We start from the raw sequence: 23,060 nt of genomic DNA on the forward strand, positions 1-23,060 counted from the left end.
TTGTAAAACTGTGATGTCTGAGGTAGTACATAATGTATAATTCTCTGTCTGTCTGTCTGTCTGTCTATCTGCCTGTCTGTCTGTCTGTCTGCCTATCTGTCTGCCTGTCTGTCTGTCTGCCTGTCTGCCTGTCTGCCTGTCTATCTGTCTGTCTGTCTGCCTGTCTGTCTGTCTGTCTGTCTGTCTGTCTGTCTGTCTGTCTGTCTGTCTGCCTGCCTGTCTGCCTGTCTGTCTGTCTGTCTGTCTGTATGTCTGCCTGTCTGTCTGTCTGTCTGCCTGTCTGTCTGCCTGTCTGTCTGTATGTCTGCCTGTCTGTCTGTATGTCTCTCTGTCTGTCTGTCTGTCTGTCTGTCTGTCTGTCTGTCTGTCTGTCTGTCTGCCTGTCTGTCTGTCTGCCTATCTGTCTGTCTGTCTGTCTGTCTGTCTGCCTGTCTGTGTGTCTGTCTGTCTGTCTGCCTGCCTGTCTGCCTGTCTATCTGTCTGTCTGTCTGTCTGTCTGTCTGTCTGTCTGTCTGTCTGTCTGCCTGCCTGTCTGCCTGTCTGTCTGTCTGCCTGTCTGTCTGTATGTCTCTCTGTCTGTCTGTCTGTCTGTCTGTCTGCCTGTCTGTCTGTCTGCCTGCCTGTCTGCCTGTCTGCCTATCTGTCTGCCTGTCTGTCTGTATGTCTGTCTGTCTGTCTGTCTGCCTGTCTGTCTGTCTGTCTGCCTATCTTAGTTGATGGGGGAGTTGATGCAGAGGATCCAGCCGGTCTCTAACCTGACAGACAGACTGTTGGACACCAGGAGACACCTGCTGGGACTGACCCCCAACACAGGGTAACTACCTTTACCTGGGTTAACCTGAGTTTACCTGAGTGTACTTGAGTGTACTTGAGTTAACCCGAGTGTACCCGAGTGTACCCGAGTTTACTTGAGTTAACCTGGGTTAACCTGAGTTTACCTGAGTTAACCTGAGTGTACCTGAGTGTACCTGAGTTAACCTGAGTTTACCTGAGTGTACCTGAGTGTACCTGAGTGTACTTGAGTTTACCTGAGTGTACTTGAGTTAACCCGAGTGTACCCGAGTTAACCTGAGTGTACCTGAGTTAACCTGAGTTAATCTGAGTGTACCTGATTTAACCTGAGTTTACCTGAGTGTACCCGAGTGTACCCGAGTTTACTTGAGTTAACCTGAGTGTACCTGAGTTAACCTGAGTTAATCTGAGTGTACCTGATTTAACCTGAGTTTACCTGAGTGTACCCGAGTTTACCCGAGTTTACTTGAGTGTACCTGAGTGTACCTGATTTAACCTGAGTGTACTTGAGTTAACCTGAGTGTACTTGAGTTAACCTGAGTGTACCTGAGTGTACCTGAGTGTACCTGAGTGTACTTGAGTTAACCTGAGTGTACTTGAGTTAACCCGAGTGTACCCGAGTTAACCTGAGTGTACCTGAGTGTACCTGAGTTAATCTGAGTGTACCTGATTTAACCTGAGTGTACCTGAGTTTACCTGAGTGTACCCGAGTTTACTTGAGTTAACCTGAGTGTACCTGAGTGTACCTGAGTTAACCTGAGTTTACCTGAGTGTTCTTGAGTTTACTTGAGTTAACCTGGGTTAACCTGAGTGTACCTGAGTTAACCTGAGTGTACCTGAGTTAACCTGAGTTTACCTGAGTGTACTTGAGTTTACCTGAGTGTACTTGAGTTAACCCGAGTGTACCCGAGTTAACCTGAGTGTACCTGAGTTAACCTGAGTTAATCTGAGTGTACCTGATTTAACCTGAGTGTACCTGAGTTTACCTGAGTGTACCCGAGTTTACTTGAGTTAACCTGAGTGTACCCGAGTTTACCTGAGTGTACCGGAGTGTACCGGAGTGTACCCGAGTTTACTTGAGTTAACCTGAGTTAACCTGAGTGTACCTGAGTGTACCTGAGTGTACCTGAGTTAACCTGAGTTAACCTGAGTTAACCTGAGTTAACCTGAGTGTACCTGAGTGTACCTGAGTGTACTTGAGTGTACCCGAGTTTACCCGAGTTTACTTGAGTGTACTTGAGTTTACCTGAGTGTACTTGAGTTAACCCGAGTGTACCAGAGTTAACCTGAGTGTACCTGAGTTAATCTGAGTGTACCTGATTTAACCTGAGTGTACCTGATTTAACCTGAGTTTACCTGAGTGTACCCGAGTGTACCCGAGTTTACTTGAGTTAACCTGAGTGTACCTGATTTAACCTGAGTGTACCCGAGTTTACCCGAGTTTACTTGAGTGTACCTGAGTGTACCTGATTTAACCTGAGTGTACTTGAGTTAACCTGAGTGTACTTGAGTTAACCTGAGTGTACCTGAGTGTACCTGAGTGTACCTGAGTGTACTTGAGTTAACCTGAGTGTACTTGAGTTAACCCGAGTGTACCCGAGTTAACCTGAGTGTACCTGAGTGTACCTGAGTTAATCTGAGTGTACCTGATTTAACCTGAGTGTACCTGAGTTTACCTGAGTGTACCCGAGTTTACTTGAGTTAACCTGAGTGTACCTGAGTGTACCTGAGTTAACCTGAGTTTACCTGAGTGTTCTTGAGTTTACTTGAGTTAACCTGGGTTAACCTGAGTGTACCTGAGTTAACCTGAGTTAACCTGAGTGTACCTGAGTTAACCTGAGTTTACCTGAGTGTACTTGAGTTAACCCGAGTGTACCCGAGTTAACCTGAGTGTACCTGAGTGTACCTGAGTTAATCTGAGTGTACCTGATTTAACCTGAGTGTACCTGAGTTTACCTGAGTGTACCCGAGTTTACTTGAGTTAACCTGAGTGTACCTGAGTGTACCTGAGTTAACCTGAGTTTACCTGAGTGTTCTTGAGTTTACTTGAGTTAACCTGGGTTAACCTGAGTGTACCTGAGTTAACCTGAGTTAACCTGAGTGTACCTGAGTTAACCTGAGTTTACCTGAGTGTACTTGAGTTAACCCGAGTGTACCCGAGTTAACCTGAGTGTACCTGAGTTAACCTGAGTTAATCTGAGTGTACCTGATTTAACCTGAGTGTACCTGAGTTTACCTGAGTGTACCCGAGTTTACTTGAGTTAACCTGAGTGTACCCGAGTTTACCTGAGTGTACCGGAGTGTACCCGAGTTTACGTGAGTGTACCTGAGTTAACCTGAGTTAACCTGAGTGTACCTGAGTGTACCTGAGTGTACCTGAGTGTACCTGAGTTAACCTGAGTTAACCTGAGTTAACCTGAGTTAACCTGAGTGTACCTGAGTGTACCTGAGTGTACCTGAGTGTACTTGAGTGTACCCGAGTTTACCCGAGTTTACTTGAGTGTACTTGAGTTTACCTGAGTGTACTTGAGTTAACCCGAGTGTACCAGAGTTAACCTGAGTGTACCTGAGTTAACCTGAGTTAATCTGAGTGTACCTGATTTAACCTGAGTGTACCTGAGTTTACCTGAGTGTACCCGAGTGTACCCGAGTTTACTTGAGTTAACCTGAGTGTACCCGAGTGTACCCGAGTTTACTTGAGTTTACTTGAGTGTACCCGAGTTTACTTGAGTTTACTTGAGTTAACCTGAGTTAATCTGAGTGTACCTGAGTTAACCTGAGTTTACCTGAGTGTACTTGAGTTTACCTGAGTGTACTTGAGTTAACCTGAGTGTACCTGAGTTAACCTGAGTGTACCTGAGTGTACCCGAGTTTACTTGAGTGTACCTGAGTTAACCTGAGTTAATCTGAGTGTACCTGATTTAACCTGAGTTTACCTGAGTGTACTTGAGTTAATCTGAGTGTACCTGAGTTAACCTGAGTGTACCTGAGTGTACCCGAGTTTACTTGAGTGTACCTGAGTTAACCTGAGTTAATCTGAGTGTACCTGATTTAACCTGAGTGTACCTGAGTTTACCTGAGTGTACTTGAGTTAACCTGAGTGTACCTGAGTGTACCTGAGTTAACCTGAGTTTACCTGAGTGTACTTGAGTTTACCTGAGTGTACTTGAGTTAATCTGAGTGTACCTGATTTAACCTGAGTGTACCCGAGTGTACCCGAGTGTACCCGAGTTAACCTGAGTGTACCTGAGTGTACCTGAGTTAACCTGAGTTTACCTGAGTGTACTTGAGTTTACCTGAGTGTACTTGAGTTAACCCGAGTGTACCCGAGTTAACCTGAGTGTACCTGAGTGTACCCGAGTTAACCTGAGTGTACCTGAGTTAATCTGAGTGTACCTGATTTAACCTGAGTGTACCTGAGTTTACCTGAGTGTACCCGAGTTTACTTGAGTTAACCTGAGTGTACCTGAGTGTACCTGAGTGTACCTGAGTTAACCTGAGTTTACCTGAGTGTTCTTGAGTTTACTTGAGTTAACCTGGGTTAACCTGAGTGTACCTGAGTTAACCTGAGTGTACCTGAGTTAACCTGAGTGTACCTGAGTTAACCTGAATTTACCTGAGTGTACTTGAGTTAACCCGAGTGTACCCGAGTTAACCTGAGTGTACCTGAGTTAACCTGAGTTAATCTGAGTGTACCTGATTTAACCTGAGTGTACCTGAGTTTACCTGAGTGTACCCGAGTTTACTTGAGTTAACCTGAGTGTACCCGAGTGTACCCGAGTTTACCTGAGTGTACCCGAGTTTACTTGAGTGTACCTGAGTTAACCTGAGTTAACCTGAGTGTACCTGAGTGTACCTGAGTGTACCTGAGTTAACCTGAGTTAACCTGAGTTAACCTGAGTGTACCTGAGTGTACCTGAGTGTACCTGAGTGTACCCGAGTTTACCCGAGTTTACTTGAGTGTACTTGAGTTTACCTGAGTGTACTTGAGTTAACCTGAGTGTACCTGAGTTAACCTGAGTTAATCTGAGTGTACCTGATTTAACCTGAGTGTACCTGAGTTTACCTGAGTGTACCCGAGTGTACCCGAGTTTACTTGAGTTAACCTGAGTGTACCCGAGTGTACCCGAGTTTACTTGAGTTTACTTGAGTGTACCCGAGTGTACCCGAGTTTACTTGAGTGTACTTGAGTTTACCTGAGTGTACTTGAGTTAACCCGAGTGTACCAGAGTTAACCTGAGTGTACCTGAGTTAACCTGAGTTAATCTGAGTGTACCTGATTTAACCCGAGTGTACACGAGTTTACTTGAGTTAACCTGAGTGTACCCGAGTGTACCCGAGTTTACTTGAGTTTACTTGAGTGTACCCGAGTTTACTTGAGTTTACTTGAGTTAACCTGAGTTAATCTGAGTGTACCTGAGTTAACCTGAGTTTACCTGAGTGTACTTGAGTTTACCTGAGTGTACTTGAGTTAACCTGAGTGTACCTGAGTTAACCTGAGTGTACCTGAGTGTACCCGAGTTTACTTGAGTGTACCTGAGTTAACCTGAGTTAATCTGAGTGTACCTGATTTAACCTGAGTTTACCTGAGTGTACTTGAGTTAATCTGAGTGTACCTGAGTTAACCTGAGTGTACCTGAGTGTACCCGAGTTTACTTGAGTGTACCTGAGTTAACCTGAGTTAATCTGAGTGTACCTGATTTAACCTGAGTGTACCTGAGTTTACCTGAGTGTACTTGAGTTAACCTGAGTGTACCTGAGTGTACCTGAGTTAACCTGAGTTTACCTGAGTGTACTTGAGTTTACCTGAGTGTACTTGAGTTAATCTGAGTGTACCTGATTTAACCTGAGTGTACCCGAGTGTACCCGAGTGTACCCGAGTTAACCTGAGTGTACCTGAGTGTACCTGAGTTTACCTGAGTGTACTTGAGTTAACCCGAGTGTACCCGAGTTAACCTGAGTGTACCTGAGTGTACCCGAGTTAACCTGAGTGTACCTGAGTTAATCTGAGTGTACCTGATTTAACCTGAGTGTACCTGAGTTTACCTGAGTGTACCCGAGTTTACTTGAGTTAACCTGAGTGTACCCGAGTGTACCCGAGTTTACTTGAGTTAACCTGAGTGTACCCGAGTGTACCCGAGTTTACTTGAGTTTACTTGAGTGTACCCGAGTTTACTTGAGTTTACTTGAGTTAACCTGAGTTAATCTGAGTGTACCTGAGTTAACCTGAGTTTACCTGAGTGTACTTGAGTTTACCTGAGTGTACTTGAGTTAACCTGAGTGTACCTGAGTTAACCTGAGTGTACCTGAGTGTACCCGAGTTTACTTGAGTGTACCTGAGTTAACCTGAGTTAATCTGAGTGTACCTGATTTAACCTGAGTTTACCTGAGTGTACTTGAGTTAATCTGAGTGTACCTGAGTTAACCTGAGTGTACCTGAGTGTACCCGAGTTTACTTGAGTGTACCTGAGTTAACCTGAGTTAATCTGAGTGTACCTGATTTAACCTGAGTGTACCTGAGTTTACCTGAGTGTACTTGAGTTAACCTGAGTGTACCTGAGTGTACCTGAGTTAACCTGAGTTTACCTGAGTGTACTTGAGTTTACCTGAGTGTACTTGAGTTAATCTGAGTGTACCTGATTTAACCTGAGTGTACCCGAGTGTACCCGAGTGTACCCGAGTTAACCTGAGTGTACCTGAGTGTACCTGAGTTAACCTGAGTTTACCTGAGTGTACTTGAGTTTACCTGAGTGTACTTGAGTTTACCCGAGTGTACCCGAGTTAACCTGAGTGTACCTGAGTGTACCCGAGTTAACCTGAGTGTACCTGAGTTAATCTGAGTGTACCTGATTTAACCTGAGTGTACCTGAGTTTACCTGAGTGTACCCGAGTTTACTTGAGTTAACCTGAGTGTACCTGAGTGTACCTGAGTGTACCTGAGTTAACCTGAGTTTACCTGAGTGTTCTTGAGTTTACTTGAGTTAACCTGGGTTAACCTGAGTGTACCTGAGTTAACCTGAGTGTACCTGAGTTAACCTGAGTGTACCTGAGTTAACCTGAGTTTACCTGAGTGTACTTGAGTTTACCTGAGTGTACTTGAGTTAACCCGAGTGTACCCGAGTTAACCTGAGTGTACCTGAGTTAACCTGAGTTAATCTGAGTGTACCTGATTTAACCTGAGTGTACCTGAGTGTACCTGAGTGTACCTGAGTGTACCCGAGTTTACCCGAGTTTACTTGAGTGTACTTGAGTTTACCTGAGTGTACTTGAGTTAACCTGAGTGTACCTGAGTTAACCTGAGTTAATCTGAGTGTACCTGATTTAACCTGAGTGTACCTGAGTTTACCTGAGTGTACCCGAGTGTACCCGAGTTTACTTGAGTTAACCTGAGTGTACCCGAGTGTACCCGAGTTTACTTGAGTTTACTTGAGTGTACCCGAGTGTACCCGAGTTTACTTGAGTTTACTTGAGTTAACCTGAGTTAATCTGAGTGTACCTGAGTTAACCTGAGTTTACCTGAGTGTACTTGAGTTTACCTGAGTGTATTTGAGTTAACCTGAGTGTACCTGAGTTAACCTGAGTGTACCTGAGTGTACCCGAGTTTACTTGAGTGTACCTGAGTTAACCAGAGTTAATCTGAGTTTACCTGAGTGTACCCGAGTGTACCCGAGTGTACCCGAGTTAACCTGAGTGTACCTGAGTGTACCTGAGTTAACCTGAGTTCACCTGAGTGTTCTTGAGTTTACTTGAGTTAACCTGCGTTAACCTGAGTTAACCTGAGTGTACCTGAGTGTACCTGAATTAACCTGAGTGTACCTGAGTTAACCTGAGTTTACCTGAGTGTACTTGAGTTTACCTGAGTGTACTTGAGTTAACCCGAGTGTACCCGAGTTAACCTGAGTGTACCTGAGTTAATCTGAGTGTACCTGATTTAACCTGAGTGTACCTGAGTGTACCTGAGTTTACCTGAGTGAACCCGAGTGTACCCGAGTTTACTTGAGTTAACCTGAGTGTACCCGAGTTTACCTGAGTTAACCTGAGTTAATCTGAGTGTACCTGATTTAACCTGAGTGTACCTGAGTTTACCTGAGTGTACCTGAGTGTACCTGAGTGTACCTGAGTTAACCTGAGTTAACCTGAGTTAATCTGATTTAACCTGAGTGTACCCGAGTGTACCCGAGTTTACTTGAGTGTACCCGAGTGTACCCGAGTTTACTTGAGTGTACCTGATTTAACCTGAGTTTACCTGAGTGTACTTGAGTTTACCTGAGTGTACTTGAGTTAACCCGAGTGTACCCGAGTTAACCTGAGTGTACCTGAGTTAACCTGAGTTAATCTGAGTGTACCAGAGTTAACCTGAGTTAATCTGAGTGTACCTGATTTAACCTGAGTGTACCTGAGTTTACCTGAGTGTACTTGAGTTAACCCGAGTGTACCCGAGTGTACCCGAGTGTACCCGAGTGTACCCGAGTTTACTTGAGTTAACCTGAGTGTACCCGAGTTTACTTGAGTGTACCAGAGTTAACCTGAGTTAATCTGAGTGTACCTGATTTAACCTGAGTGTACCTGAGTTTACCTGAGTGTACTTGAGTTAACCCGAGTGTACCCGAGTGTACCCGAGTTAACCTGAGTGTACCTGAGTTAATCTGAGTGTACCTGATTTAACCTGAGTGTACCTGAGTTAACCTGAGTGTACCTGAGTTTACCTGAGTGTACCCGAGTGTACCCGAGTTTACTTGAGTTAACCTGAGTGTACCTGAGTTAACCTGAGTTTACCTGTGTGTTCTTGAGTTTACTTGAGTTAACCTGGGTTAACCTGAGTTTACCTGAGTTAACCTGAGTTAACCTGAGTTAACCTGAGTGTACCTGAGTGTACCTGAGTTAACCTGAGTGTACCTGAGTTAACCTGAGTTTACCTGAGTGTACTTGAGTTTACCTGAGTGTACCTTAGTTAACCTGAGTTACCTGAGTGTACCTGAGTGTACCTGAGTGTACCCGAGTTTACCCGAGTTTACTTGAGTGTACCTGATTTAACCTGAGTTTACCTGAGTGTACTTGAGTTTACCTGAGTGTACCTTAGTTAACCTGAGTTAACCTGAGTGTACCTGAGTGTACCTGAGTGTACCTGAGTGTACCCGAGTTTACCCGAGTTTACTTGAGTGTACCTGATTTAACCCGAGTTTACTTGAGTGTACCTGATTTAACCTGAGTTTACCTGAGTGTACCTTAGTTAACCTGAGTTAACCTGAGTGTACCTGAGTGTACCTGAGTGTACCCGAGTGTACCCGAGTTTACTTGAGTTTACTTGAGTTAACCTGAGTGTACCTGAGTGTACCTGAGTGTACCTGAGTGTACCTGAGTGTACCCGAGTTTACTTGAGTGTACCTGAGTTAACCTGAGTTAACCTGAGTTAACCTGAGTTAACCTGAGTTAACCTGAGTTAATCTGAGTTAATCTGAGTGTACCTGATTTAACCTGAGTGTACCCGAGTGTACCCGTGTTTACTTGAGTTAACCTGAGTGTACCTGAGTGTACCTGAGTGTACCTGAGTGTACCTGAGTGTACCTGAGTTTACCTGAGTGTACTTGAGTTTACCTGAGTGTACTTGAGTTAACCCGAGTGTACCCGAGTTAACCTGAGTGTACCTGAGTTAACCTGAGTTAATCTGAGTGTACCTGATTTAACCTGAGTGTACCTGAGTTTACCTGAGTGTACCTGAGTTAACCTGAGTTAATCTGAGTGTACCTGATTTAACCCGAGTTTACTTGAGTGTACCTGAGTGTACCTGAGTTAACCTGAGTTAACCTGAGTTAACCTGAGTGTACCTGAGTGTACCTGAGTGTACCTGAGTTAACCTGAGTTAACCTGAGTGTACCTGAGTTAACCTGAGTTAACCTGAGTTAACCTGAGTGTACCTGAGTGTACCTGAGTGTACCTGAGTGTACCTGAGTGTACCTGAGTGTACCCGAGTTAACCTGAGTGTACCTGTATGTGTCCTCAGACTGGAGCACCTGACGCTGCTGAAAGGAATCATCGTCCTCGAGGAGTTCTGTAAGGAGCTCGCTGCCATCGCCTTCGTCAAACTGCCTCTGGAGAGCAGAGACTCACCTGGGGACTCACCTGGACCTGCAGTGACTCACCTGGACCTGCAGTGACTCACCTGGACCTGCAGTGACTCACCTGGACCTGCAGTGACTCACCTGGACCTGCAGTGACTTACCTGGACTCACCTGGACCTGCAGTGACTTACCTGGACTCACCTGTACCTGCAGTGACTTACCTGCACCTGCAGTGACTCACCTGGACCTGCAGTGCCTCACCTGGACCTGCAGTGCCTCACCTGGACTCACCTGGACCTGCAGTGCCTCACCTGGACTCACCTGGACCTGCAGTGCCTCACCTGGACTCAACTGGACCTGCAGTGCCTCACCTGTACCTGCAGTGCCTCACCTGGGCAGTAGAGGACAGACTGTATGAACAGGTGTCTCTGCTGGTCCACCTGGACTGAAGTTCTGAACCTCCTAATGTTGGAGGACCCTGAACGTCTCTCTGCCTTAACGACCTCAACTCACCTTAGTTTTAATATTTATATATATCAGGATCTGAAACCTGAGAGAGACACCTGAGAGACGTACCTGAGAGAGACACCTGAGAGACGTACCTGAGAGACGATCAGCCAGAGATCTTCTTCTCGGCAGGTGGACACAGACTGCGTTGGGGTCGCCCCCCATGTTGGGTTTTTGTTCTGTATTTATTTGAGTTGCTCTGACTGACCCTTACCTGAGAGACGTACCTGAGAGACGTACCTGAGAGACGTACCTGAGACGTACCTGAGAGACGTACCTGAGAGACGTACCTGAGACGTACCTGAGACGTACCTGAGAGACGTACCTGAGAGACGTACCTGAGACAGACGTACCTGAGACGTACCTGAGACGTACCTGAGAGACGTACCTGAGACAGACGTACCTGAGAGACGTACCTGAGACAGACGTACCTGAGAGACGTACCTGAGAGACGGTACCTGAGAGACGGTACCTGAGACGGTACCTGAGACGTACCTGAGAGACAGACGTACCTGAGAGACGTACCTGAGACGTACCTGAGACGTACCTGAGAGACGTACCTGAGACGTACCTGAGAGACGTACCTGAGAGACGTACCTGAGAGACAGACGTACCTGAGAGACGTACCTGAGAGACGTACCTGAGAGACAGACGTACCTGAGAGACAGACGTACCTGAGAGACGTACCTGAGAGACAGACGTACCTGAGAGACGTACCTGAGAGACAGACGTACCTGAGAGACAGACGTACCTGAGAGACAGACGTACCTGAGAGACAGACCTGAGAGCGGTCAGGAGAGCTGATTACCAAGTGGATGCTCAAACTGATAACGCTAGAGCAGGGATGGGCAACTTGTATGGTGGTGGGGGGCCACATCATGTATGTACTGGCCACCAGGGGGCCACATCATGTATGTACTGGCCACCAGGGGGCCACATCATGTATGTACTGGCCACCAGGGGGCCACATCATGTATGTACTGGCCACCAGGGGGCCACATCATGTATGTACTGGCCACCAGGGGGCCACATCATGTATGTACTGGCCACCAGGGGGCCACATCATGTATGTACTGGCCACCAGGGGGCCGCAGATTCACTCTGTTGTATGTAATTATTAACAAATATACTAAGTCTGACTTCTTCATTGACATTTTACAATCTTTCAGGGAACATCCTCTAAGAAGCTCACTAAACAAATATCAGTTCACAGAAATGTTATTTAATTTTGACAAGTGGCATGTTTGTATTGAACAGGTTATTTAACAGTGGAATAAAACTATTTTAAACTATTGGAAAGCACGGACAATGTGTGTGCATTGAGATGAACCATTAAGAGGACATAAACATGAAGTCATGAACACTAACCCAGACATTAGTCGTCTAACTTGAACCTAAGACACGTGTAGTCTCTGCTGACGCACAATAAGGGGAGTGTCCACACAGACACCTGTAGCCTCTGCTGACGCACAATAAGGGGAGTGTCCACACAGACACCTGTAGTCTCTGCTGACGCACAATAAGGGGAGTGTCCACACAGACACCTGTAGTCTCTGCTGACGCACAATAAGGGGAGTGTCCACACAGACACCTGTGGCCTCTGCTGACGCACAATAAGGGGAGTGTCCACACAGACACCTGTAGCCTCTGCTGACGCACAATAAGGGGAGTGTCCACACAGACACCTGTAGTCTCTGCTGACGCACAATAAGGGGAGTGTCCACACAGACACCTGTAGCCTCTGCTGACGCACAATAAGGGGAGTGTCCACACAGACACCTGTAGTCTCTGCTGACGCACAATAAGGGGGAGTGTCCACACAGACACCTGTAGTCTCTGCTGACGCACAATAAGGGGAGTGTCCACACAGACACCTGTGGCCTCTGCTGACGCACAATAAGGGGAGTGTCCACACAGACACCTGTAGTCTCTGCTGACGCACAATAAGGGGAGTGTCCACACAGACACCTGTAGCCTCTGCTGACGCACAGTAAGGGGAGTGTCCACACAGACACCTGTAGCCTCTGCTGACGCACAATAAGGGGAGTGTCCACACAGACACCTGTAGTCTCTGCTGACGCACAATAAGGGGAGTGTCCACACAGACACCTGTAGCCAATAGGCTTGTTTGAGCCAAGCGAGACCTGCGCAGACCTGCGCAATTGCGATCAACGTCTTGCTAGTGCGTTGCATGATGGTTAGTCATTTTGTCCGACTTGCTCTGGAGGCTCGCCTACATGAGACGTTGAAATCTCGCGGGACAAGACGCCCGCAGACTTGAGAGCGTGGCGCGGCGAGGCGGCGCAGTTTCTCTCCCCGGGCTGCGGAAGCGAAATGCTTGATGGGAAACGACTTGCTGGTATCTCGAGCTGAGCGCTCATTGGTGGGTTTCACCCCGTGCTGGAGATGAAACTCTCCATTGGCTCGCTGGTATCTGGAGCTGAGCGCTCATTGGTGGGTTTCACCCCGTGCTGGAGATGAAACTCTCCATTGGCTCGGCTAAAGTGTGTTGTTGTTTTGTGTCAGTTTTACGTCGCCACTTCCATTCACATTTTTCATCATTGTTCCACAATGTTTATCATCATGACATTAATATCTATATATTTGTATACTATACTTGCACTGCTTACCGTTGTCATACTTTATATATCTTAGCATATTCATACAACACACTGTTAATACTAGGCTACTGTGTATCTAGTGTATTCATACCCCTCACTGTTTATTCATCATTCAATTCATTCTATATTTTATTCTGTAGATTGTGTACATTACTTTTCACTTTACTGCTTTATGCTCTCCTGGTTAGAAGCTAAACTGCATTTTGTTGTCTCCTGTAATCTGTGCAATAACAATAAAGTTGAATCTAATCTTGAGCAGGAACAAATGTATTTACTTAGTACATATCTGACATTAACGATTAAACACATTTGTCCATTCTTTATCAATCAATCAATCAATGTTTATTTATATAGCCCAATATCACAAATGTTACATTTGTCTCAGTGGACTTCACAGTTTGTACAGAATATCAGTGTGACAATACGACACCCTCTGTCCTTACGTTTCACATCATACAAGGAAACACTTCCAGAGAAAAACCCACAGTTTAAAGGGGAAATGGGAGAAACCTCAGGGAGAGCAACAGAGGAGGGATCCCTCTCCCAGGACGGACAGACGTGCAATAGATGCCGGCTGCATTTATAAATGCAAACCGAGTCAAGCCGACTCCGGAGGTGGCGCTATGCACCTTAAAGTTGTTTGAAATCCGCCAAAAAACCGAGAGAAGAAGAAGAAGAAGAAGAAGAAGCCGACTCCGAGCTGTCCGACTTCAGGCGAGTTTTTTGAGACCTCCCCCGGCTGCGATCGGCTATTCTCGTCTACTTTCGAGGCGAGCCGCAGCTCGTCTCAAACAAGCCTTCTGCTGACACACAATAAGGGGAGTGTCCACACAGACACCTGTAGTCTCTGCTGACGCACAATAAGGGGAGTGTCCACACAGACACCTGTAGTCTCTGCTGACGCACAATAAGGGGAGTGTCCACACAGACACCTGTAGTCTCTGCTGACGCACAATAAGGGGAGTGTCCACACAGACACCTGTAGCCTCTGCTGACGCACAATAAGGGGAGTGTCCACACAGACACCTGTAGTCTCTGCTGACGCACAATAAGGGGAGTGTCCACACAGACACCTGTAGCCTCTGCTGACGCACAGTAAGGGGAGTGTCCACACAGACACCTGTAGCCTCTGCTGACGCACAGTAAGGGGAGTGTCCACACAGACACCTGTAGCCTGTCTCTGCTGACGCACAATAAGGGGAGTGTCCACACAGACACCTGTAGTCTCTGCTGACGCACAATAAGGGGAGTGTCCACACAGACACCTGTAGCGTCTGCTGACGCACAATAAGGGGAGTGTCCACACAGACACCTGTAGTCTTCGCTGACGCACAATAAGGGGAGTGTCCACACAGACACCTGTAGCCTCTGCTGACGCACAATAAGGGGAGTGTCCACACAGACACCTGTAGTCTCTGCTGACGCACAATAAGGGGAGTGTCCACACAGACACCTGTAGCCTCTGCTGACGCACAATAAGGGGAGTGTCCACACAGACACCTGTAGTCTCTGCTGACGCACAATAAGGGGAGTGTCCACACAGACACCTGTAGTCTCTACTGACGCACAATAAGGGGAGTGTCCACACAGACACCTGTAGCCTGTCTCTGCTGACGCACAATAAGGGGAGTGTCCACACAGACACCTGTAGTCTCTGCTGACGCACAATAAGGGGAGTGTCCACACAGACACCTGTAGCCTCTGCTGACGCACAATAAGGGGAGTGTCCACACAGACACCTGTAGCCTGTCTCTGCTGACGCACAATAAGGGGAGTGTCCACACAGACACCTGTAGTCTCTGCTGACGCACAGTAAGGGGAGTGTCCACACAGACACCTGTAGCCTCTGCTGACGCACAGTAAGGGGAGTGTCCACACAGACACCTGTAGTCTCTGCTGACGCACAGTAAGGGGAGTGTCCACACAGACACCTGTAGTCTCTGCTGACGCACAATAAGGGGAGTGTCCACACAGACACCTGTAGTCTCTGCTGACGCACAATAAGGGGAGTGTCCACACAGACACCTGTAGCCTCTGCTGACGCACAATAAGGGGAGTGTCCACACAGACACCTGTAGCCTGTCTCTGCTGACGCACAATAAGGGGAGTGTCCACACAGACACCTGTAGCCTCTGCTGACGCACAGTAAGGGGAGTGTCCACACAGACACCTGTAGTCTCTGCTGACGCACAGTAAGGGGAGTGTCCACACAGACACCTGTAGTCTCTGCTGACGCACAATAAGGGGAGTGTCCACACAGACACCTGTAGTCTCTGCTGACGCACAATAAGGGGAGTGTCCACACAGACACCTGTAGCCTGTCTCTGCTGACGCACAATAAGGGGAGTGTCCACACAGACACCTGTAGTCTCTGCTGACGCACAATAAGGGGAGTGTCCACACAGACACCTGTAGCCTCTGCTGACGCACAATAAGGGGAGTGTCCACACAGACACCTGTAGCCTCTGCTGACGCACAGTAAGGGGAGTGTCCACACAGACACCTGTAGTCCTCTGCTGACGCACAATAAGGGGAGTGTCCACACAGACACCTGTAGCCTCTGCTGACGCACAATAAGGGGAGTGTCCACACAGACACCTGTAGCCTCTGCTGACGCACAATAAGGGGAGTGTCCACACAGACACCTGTAGCCTCTGCTGACGCACAGTAAGGGGAGTGTCCACACAGACACCTGTAGCCTGTCTCTGCTGACGCACAATAAGGGGAGTGTCCACACAGACACCTGTAGCCTCTGCTGACGCACAATAAGGGGAGTGTCCACACAGACACCTGTAGCCTCTGCTGACGCACAGTAAGGGGAGTGTCCACACAGACACCTGTAGTCTCTGCTGACGCACAGTAAGGGGAGTGTCCACACAGACACCTGTAGTCTCTGCTGACGCACAATAAGGGGAGTGTCCACACAGACACCTGTAGTCTCTGCTGACGCACATAAGGGGAGTGTCCACACAGACACCTGTAGCCTGTCTCTGCTGACGCACAATAAGGGGAGTGTCCACACAGACACCTGTAGTCTCTGCTGACGCACAATAAGGGGAGTGTCCACACAGACACCTGTAGCCTCTGCTGACGCACAATAAGGGGAGTGTCCACACAGACACCTGTAGCCTCTGCTGACGCACAGTAAGGGGAGTGTCCACACAGACACCTGTAGTCTCTGCTGACGCACAATAAGGGGAGTGTCCACACAGACACCTGTAGCCTCTGCTGACGCACAATAAGGGGAGTGTCCACACAGACACCTGTAGCCTCTGCTGACGCACAATAAGGGGAGTGTCCACACAGACACCTGTAGCCTCTGCTGACGCACAGTAAGGGGAGTGTCCACACAGACACCTGTAGCCTGTCTCTGCTGACGCACAATAAGGGGAGTGTCCACACAGACACCTGTAGTCTCTGCTGACGCACAATAAGGGGAGTGTCCACACAGACACCTGTAGCGTCTGCTGACGCACAATAAGGGGAGTGTCCACACAGACACCTGTAGTCTTCGCTGACGCACAATAAGGGGAGTGTCCACACAGACACCTGTAGCCTCTGCTGACGCACAATAAGGGGAGTGTCCACACAGACACCTGTAGTCTCTGCTGACGCACAATAAGGGGAGTGTCCACACAGACACCTGTAGCCTCTGCTGACGCACAATAAGGGGAGTGTCCACACAGACACCTGTAGTCTCTGCTGACGCACAATAAGGGGAGTGTCCACACAGACACCTGTAGGCTCTGCTGACGCACAATAAGGGGAGTGTCCACACAGACACCTGTAGCCTGTCTCTGCTGACGCACAATAAGGGGAGTGTCCACACAGACACCTGTAGTCTCTGCTGACGCACAGTAAGGGGAGTGTCCACACAGACACCTGTAGTCTCTGCTGACGCACAATAAGGGGAGTGTCCACACAGACACCTGTAGTCTCTGCTGACGCACAGTAAGGGGAGTGTCCACACAGACACCTGTAGGTCTCTGCTGACGCACAATAAGGGGAGTGTCCACACAGGACACCTGTAGTCCTCTGCTGACGCACAATAAGGGGAGTGTCCACACAGACAACCTGTAGCCTGTCTCTGCTGACGCACAGATAAGGGGAGTGTCCACACAGACACCTGTAGTCTCTGCTGACGCACAATAAGGGGAGTGTCCACACAGACACCTGTAGTCTCTGCTGACGCACAGTAAGGGGAGTGTCCACACAGACACCTGTAGTCTCTGCTGACGCACAATAAGGGGAGTGTCCACACAGACACCTGTAGCCCTGTCTGCTGACGCACAATAAGGGGAGTGTCACACAGACACCTGTAGCCTCTGCTGACGCACAATAAGGGGAGTGTCCACACAGACACCTGTAGTCTCTGCTGACGCACAATAAGGGGAGTGTCCAACAGACACCTGTAGCCTCTGCTGACGCACAATAAGGGGAGGTCCACACAGACAACCTGTAGCCTCTGCTGACGCACAATAAGGGGAGTGTCCACACAGACACCTGTAGCCTCTGCTGACGCACAGTAAGGGGAGTGTCCACACAGACACCTGTAGCCTCTGCTGACGCACAATAAGGGAGTGTCCCACACAGACACCTGTAGTCCTCTGCTGACGCACAGTAAGGGGAGTGTCCACACAGACACCTGTAGTCTCCTGACGCACAATAAGGGGAGTGTCCACACAGACACCTGTAGCCTCTGCTGACGCACAATAAGGGGAGTGTCCACACACACCTGTAGCCTCTGCTGACGCACAATAAGGAGTGTCCACACACACCTGTAGTCTCTGCTGACGCACAATAAGGGGAGTGTCCACACAGACACCTGTAGCCTCTGCTGACGCACAGTAAGAGGAGTGTCCACACAGCACCTGTAGCCTCTGCTGACGCACAATAAGGGGTGTCCACACAGACACCTGTAGTCTCTGCTGACGCACAATAAGGGGAGTGTCCACACAGACACCTGTAGCCTCTGCTGACGCACAATAAGGGGAGTGTCCACACAGACACCTGTAGCCTCTCTGCTGACGCACAATAAGGGGGTGTCACACAGACACCTGTACCTCTGCTGACGCACATAAGGGGAGTGTCCACACAGACACCTGTAGCCTCTGCTGACGCACAGTAAGGGGAGTGTCCACACAGACACCTGTAGTCTCTGCTGACGCACAATAAGGGGAGTGTCCACACAGACACCTGTAGCCTCTGCTGACGCACAATAAGGGGAGTGTCCACACAGACACCTGTAGCCTCTGCTGACGCACAGTAAGGGGAGTGTCCACACAGACACCTGTAGCCTGTCTCTGCTGACGCACAATAAGGGGAGTGTCCCACACAGACACCTGTAGTCTCTGCTGACGCACAATAAGGGGAGTGTCCACACAGACACCGTAGCCTCTGCTGACGCACAATAAGGGGAGTGTCCACACAGACACCTGTAGCCTCTGCTGACTGCACAATAAGGGGAGTGTCCACACAGACACTGTAGCTCTCTGCTGACGCACAATAAGGGGAGTGTCCACACAGACACCTGTAGCCTCTGCTGACGCACAATAAGGGGAGTGTCACACAGACACCTGTAGCCTCTGCTGACGCACAATAAGGGGAGTGTCCACACAGACACCTGTAGTCCTCTGCTGACGCACAATAAGGGGAGGTCCACACAGACACCTGTAGCCTCTGCTGACGCACAATAAGGGGAGTGTCCACACAGACACCTGTAGTCCTCTGCTGACGCACAATAAGGGGAGTGTCCACAAGACACTGTAGTCTCTGCTGACGCACAATAAGGGAGTGTCACACAGACACCTGTAGCCTCTGCTGACGCACAATAAGGGGAGTGTCACCACAGACACCTGTAGTCTCTTGCTGACGCACAAGTAAGGGGAGTGTCCACACAGACACCTGTAGTCTCTGCTGACACACAGTAAGGGGAGTGTCCACACAGACACCTGTGTCCTCTGCTGACGCACAATAAGGGGAGTGTCCACACAGACACCTGTAGCCTCTGCTGACGCACAATAAGGGGAGTGTCCACACAGACACCTGTAGTCTCTGCTGACGCACAGTAAGGGGAGTGTCCACACAGACACCTGTAGCCTCTGCTGACGCACAATAAGGGGAGTGTCCACACAGACACCTGTAGCCTCTGCTGACGCACAATAAGGGGAGTGTCCACACAGACACCTGTAGTCTCTGCTGACGCACAATAAGGGGAGTGTCCACACAGACACCTGTAGTCTCTGCTGACGCACAATAAGGGGAGTGTCCACACAGACACCTGTAGTCTCTGCTGACGCACAATAAGGGGAGTGTCCACACAGACACCTGTAGCCTGTAGGCTTGTTTGAGACGAGCGAGACCGACGCAGACCTGCGCAATTGCGATCAACGTCTTGCTAGTGCGTTGCATGATGATTAGTCATTTTGTTTGAGTTCTGATTAAAGTGAGCCGTCTCAGAGACGTGTGATTTCATTTCAGAATTACTTATTTTTTCCCAGATTTTAAAAAATTCACGTTTTTTCCAAGAATGTTCCTTTCTTCAGATTTTGACATTTTTCACGGATTCAAGTATTCTTTCTTGGAATGCACGTTTCTTCAGAATCGGGCTTGTTTCCTATAATTTGGACTTTTTTCAAAAAAATCACGTTTTTTCAGTATTTGGACTTTTTTCCAAAATTTACGTTTTTTCAGTATTTGGACTTCTTTCAAAAATTCACGTTTTTTCCAAGAATGTTCCTTTCTTCAGAATTGTGACATTTTTCACGGATTCAAGTATTCTTTCTTGGAATGCACGTTTCTTCAGAATCGGGCTTGTTTCCTATAATTTCACTTTTCTCTTAACATTTTACAATTTCACTTTTTTTCTCATTATTGAACAGAAACACATTTTCTTCATAGTTTTCGCAGAAAGTGACTTTTCTTCATAATCTGGATTTAAATGTTGGTTTACTCACATTTCACTTTGTCTTATCAACACGTTCATGTTTAGATATTTCCATATTTAGATAGTGTCTCTTCTACATCACCATGTGTCCACTCTGTGTAAAGAGACTCTCTCTCTACACAGAGGGGACACGTGTCTCTTCTACATCACCACGTGTCCCCTCTGTGTAAAGAGACTCTCTCTCTACACAGAGGGGACACGTGTCTCTTCTACATCACCACGTGTCCCCTCTGTGTAAAGAGACTCTCTCTTTACACAGAGGGGACACGTGTCTCTTCTACATCACCACGTGTCCCCTCTGTGTAAAGAGACTCTCTCTTTACACAGAGGGGACACGTGTCTCTTCTACATCACCATGTGTCCCCTCTGTGTTCAGAGACTCTCTCTCTACACAGAGGGGACACGTGTCTCTTCTACATCACCATGTGTCCCCTCTGTGTAAAGAGACTCTCTCTTTACACAGAGGGGACACGTGTCTCTTCTACATCACCACGTGTCCCCTCTGTGTAAAGAGACTCTCTACACAGAGGGGACACGTGTCTCTTCTACATCACCACGTGTCCCCTCTGTGGTAAGAGACTCTCTCTCTACACAGAGGGGACACGTGTCTCTTCTACATCACCACGTGTCCCCATAGCGTTCAAAAGGGACAGTCTACTCTGCAGAGCTCCATGTGGTCAACTGGATCAATCTGTCCTTCAGCTTCACACGGAGACATGGACCGTGTGCAACGTCCTCACCTCGGAGTTCTGTTACTACGTGTACGGTGGGAGAAGTACTCAGATCAAGTAGAAGTACACCATGTACCTCTGAACTGTAGAGGAGTAGAAGTACACCATGTACCTCTGAACTGTAGAGGAGTAGAAGTACACCATGTACCTCTGAACTGTAGAGGAGTAGAAGTACACCATGTACCTCTGAACTGTAGAGGAGTAGAAGTACACCATGTACCTCTGAACTGTAGAGGAGTAGAAGTACACCATGTACATCTGAACTGTAGAGGAGTAGAAGTACACCATGTACCTCTGAACTGTAGAGGAGGTAGAAGTACACCATGTACCTCTGAACTGTAGAGGAGTAGAAGTACACCATGTACCTCTGAACTGTAGGAGTAGAAGTACACCATGTACCTCTGAACTGTAGAGTACTCCATGTATGTACCTCTGACCTGAGTGGAGTAGAAGTACTCCATGTACCTCTGAACTGTAGTGGAGTAGAAGTAGCACCATGTACCTCTGAACTGTAGTGGAGTAGAAGTACACCATGTACCTCTGAACGTAGAGGAGTAGAAGTACACCATGTACCTCTGAACTGTAGTGGAGTAGACGTACACCATGTACCTCTGAACTGTAGTGGAGTAGAAGTACACCATGTACCTCTGAACTGTAGAGGAGTAGAAGTTACACCATGTACCTCTGAACTGTAGATGGAGTAGTAAGTACACCATGTACCTCTGAACTGTAGTGGAGTAGAAGTACACCATGTACCTCTGAACTGTAGTGGAGTAGAAGTACACCATGTACCTCTGAACTGTAGTGGAGTAGAAGTACACCATGTACCTCTGAACTGTAGTGGAGTAGAAGTACACCATGTACCTCTGAACTGTAGTGGATTAGAAGTACACCATGTACCTCTGAACTGTAGTGGATTAGAAGTACACCATGTACCTCTGAACTGTAGTGCAGTAGAAGTACAAAGAAGCAATAGTGGAAATACTTAAGTACCTCAAAATAGTACAGTACTTGAGTAAATCTACTGACCACCACCTCTGCAGGTATGTCATGTGTGCTAGCAGCTCATAATCCACACTATACATACAATACATCAATGTGAATTCTGTTTCTCATTTCTTTAGTTCTTCCCCTCAAAAAGAACCAATAGAACCAAGGTAACCTATAGAACCTATAATATAAATACTGTTGAAGAACCGGACCGATAAGCAGTACTTGTAATTGTTTCATGAGGCCTCATTATCTCTCACAGGATCATCTGCCAATACAGGCACTTTAGTTCATGTTCAACCCACAATAACATATACAATTATAGTTGGATCTTTTCTTCTTGTTATTATTAGCAGAGAAAATGTCATGTTTGTAAAACTATATACAATTCATTCTACCAATCTGGGAACCGGATTAGGGGGGGCTCCGATGAGCGCCTGTGTCACAGAGAAACCAGCTTCCTGAGAAACTGTCGCTAACGAAGAGAAGCCTGCTCGCGCCGCCAACGCCCAGGGCCACTACGGAGCCCCGGAGGCGTGGAGCTGCAGGGAGGAGGCACTTCTGGAGCGCTCTCCTTAGCAGATGAGCTAAATGTCTTAAGGGCTTTAATCGCCTCATATTTGCCATGGCGTGGGGCATCTGCGAGAAATCCAACCAACCTGGACGACGTGGAGCTTCCCAGCGCCGCCACCACGTGAAAATACTTCAGGTCCCCGTCTATGAGGTGTGATTTGTGCCAAAGAACAGATAACTAAGCTCACTGAGCGGAGAACTGACGTGTCAATGTGCGCCAACGCCTCCATCAATTTTGAATGGGTTGACGTACAATACAGGCGACGTCACGACGATGTCAGACGTCAGACGTCACGGCGACGTATCATAGGTGCGCTCAAAGTACGCACTCACGTGGCGGCGGCGTAGCTTTGAAAGTGCTATCTTAGATATGCGTGTTGATAACGTACGTGTGGATATGCGCGTGAATAACGTACGTGTGGATAAGAGCGTGAATAACGTACGTGTGGATAAGAGCGTGAATAACGTACGTGTGGATAAGAGCGTGAATAACGTACGTCTCGCCTCCGTTAGCATTGTATAGCATTATCCTATATTATATTTTTCTAATGATTCCGCTCCTACAGTAGTTTGGAGAGTGTTACAGGTACACTTTCTCATCGGCACAGTATTGGTATCAGAAGAGAGGGGAATAATAATTAATAATCATTAGTATGAGAATATTTGCTGGTGTTGTACTCGAGACCGGTCTCCAGACCACTTTTTAACGGTATTGGTCTCGGAATCGACTGCATTTGGTTTCGTATTGTCTCTGTATCGGACCTATAGGACTCGAGATTTGATGTCAAGACCGGTTAAGACCACGGCTGTGGCTGGGGATGTGATGAGGGTCGGGAACCGA

General features: G+C 47.8%; 1 protein-coding gene across 2 annotated transcripts in view; it reads left to right on the forward strand.

Annotated features, from left to right (window-relative positions):
* Positions 1–10,003, forward strand: part of LOC117500062 (protein FAM160B2-like) — a 42,957-nt gene extending 32,954 nt beyond the window's left edge. For both annotated transcript variants that reach the window (XM_034152758.1, XM_034152757.1), the window contains 2 exons: positions 714–814; positions 9,794–10,003. In XM_034152758.1, the coding sequence (XP_034008649.1) occupies positions 714–814; positions 9,794–9,947 (255 nt within the window). In that variant the 3' untranslated portion in view covers positions 9,948–10,003. The remainder of the gene's footprint in view (positions 1–713; positions 815–9,793) is intronic.
* The last annotated feature ends 13,057 nt before the right edge of the window (positions 10,004–23,060 follow it).

Source organism: Trematomus bernacchii, unplaced genomic scaffold (genome assembly GCF_902827165.1).
Source record: "Trematomus bernacchii unplaced genomic scaffold, fTreBer1.1, whole genome shotgun sequence".
NCBI classification, from domain to species: Eukaryota; Metazoa; Chordata; class Actinopteri; order Perciformes; family Nototheniidae; genus Trematomus; species Trematomus bernacchii.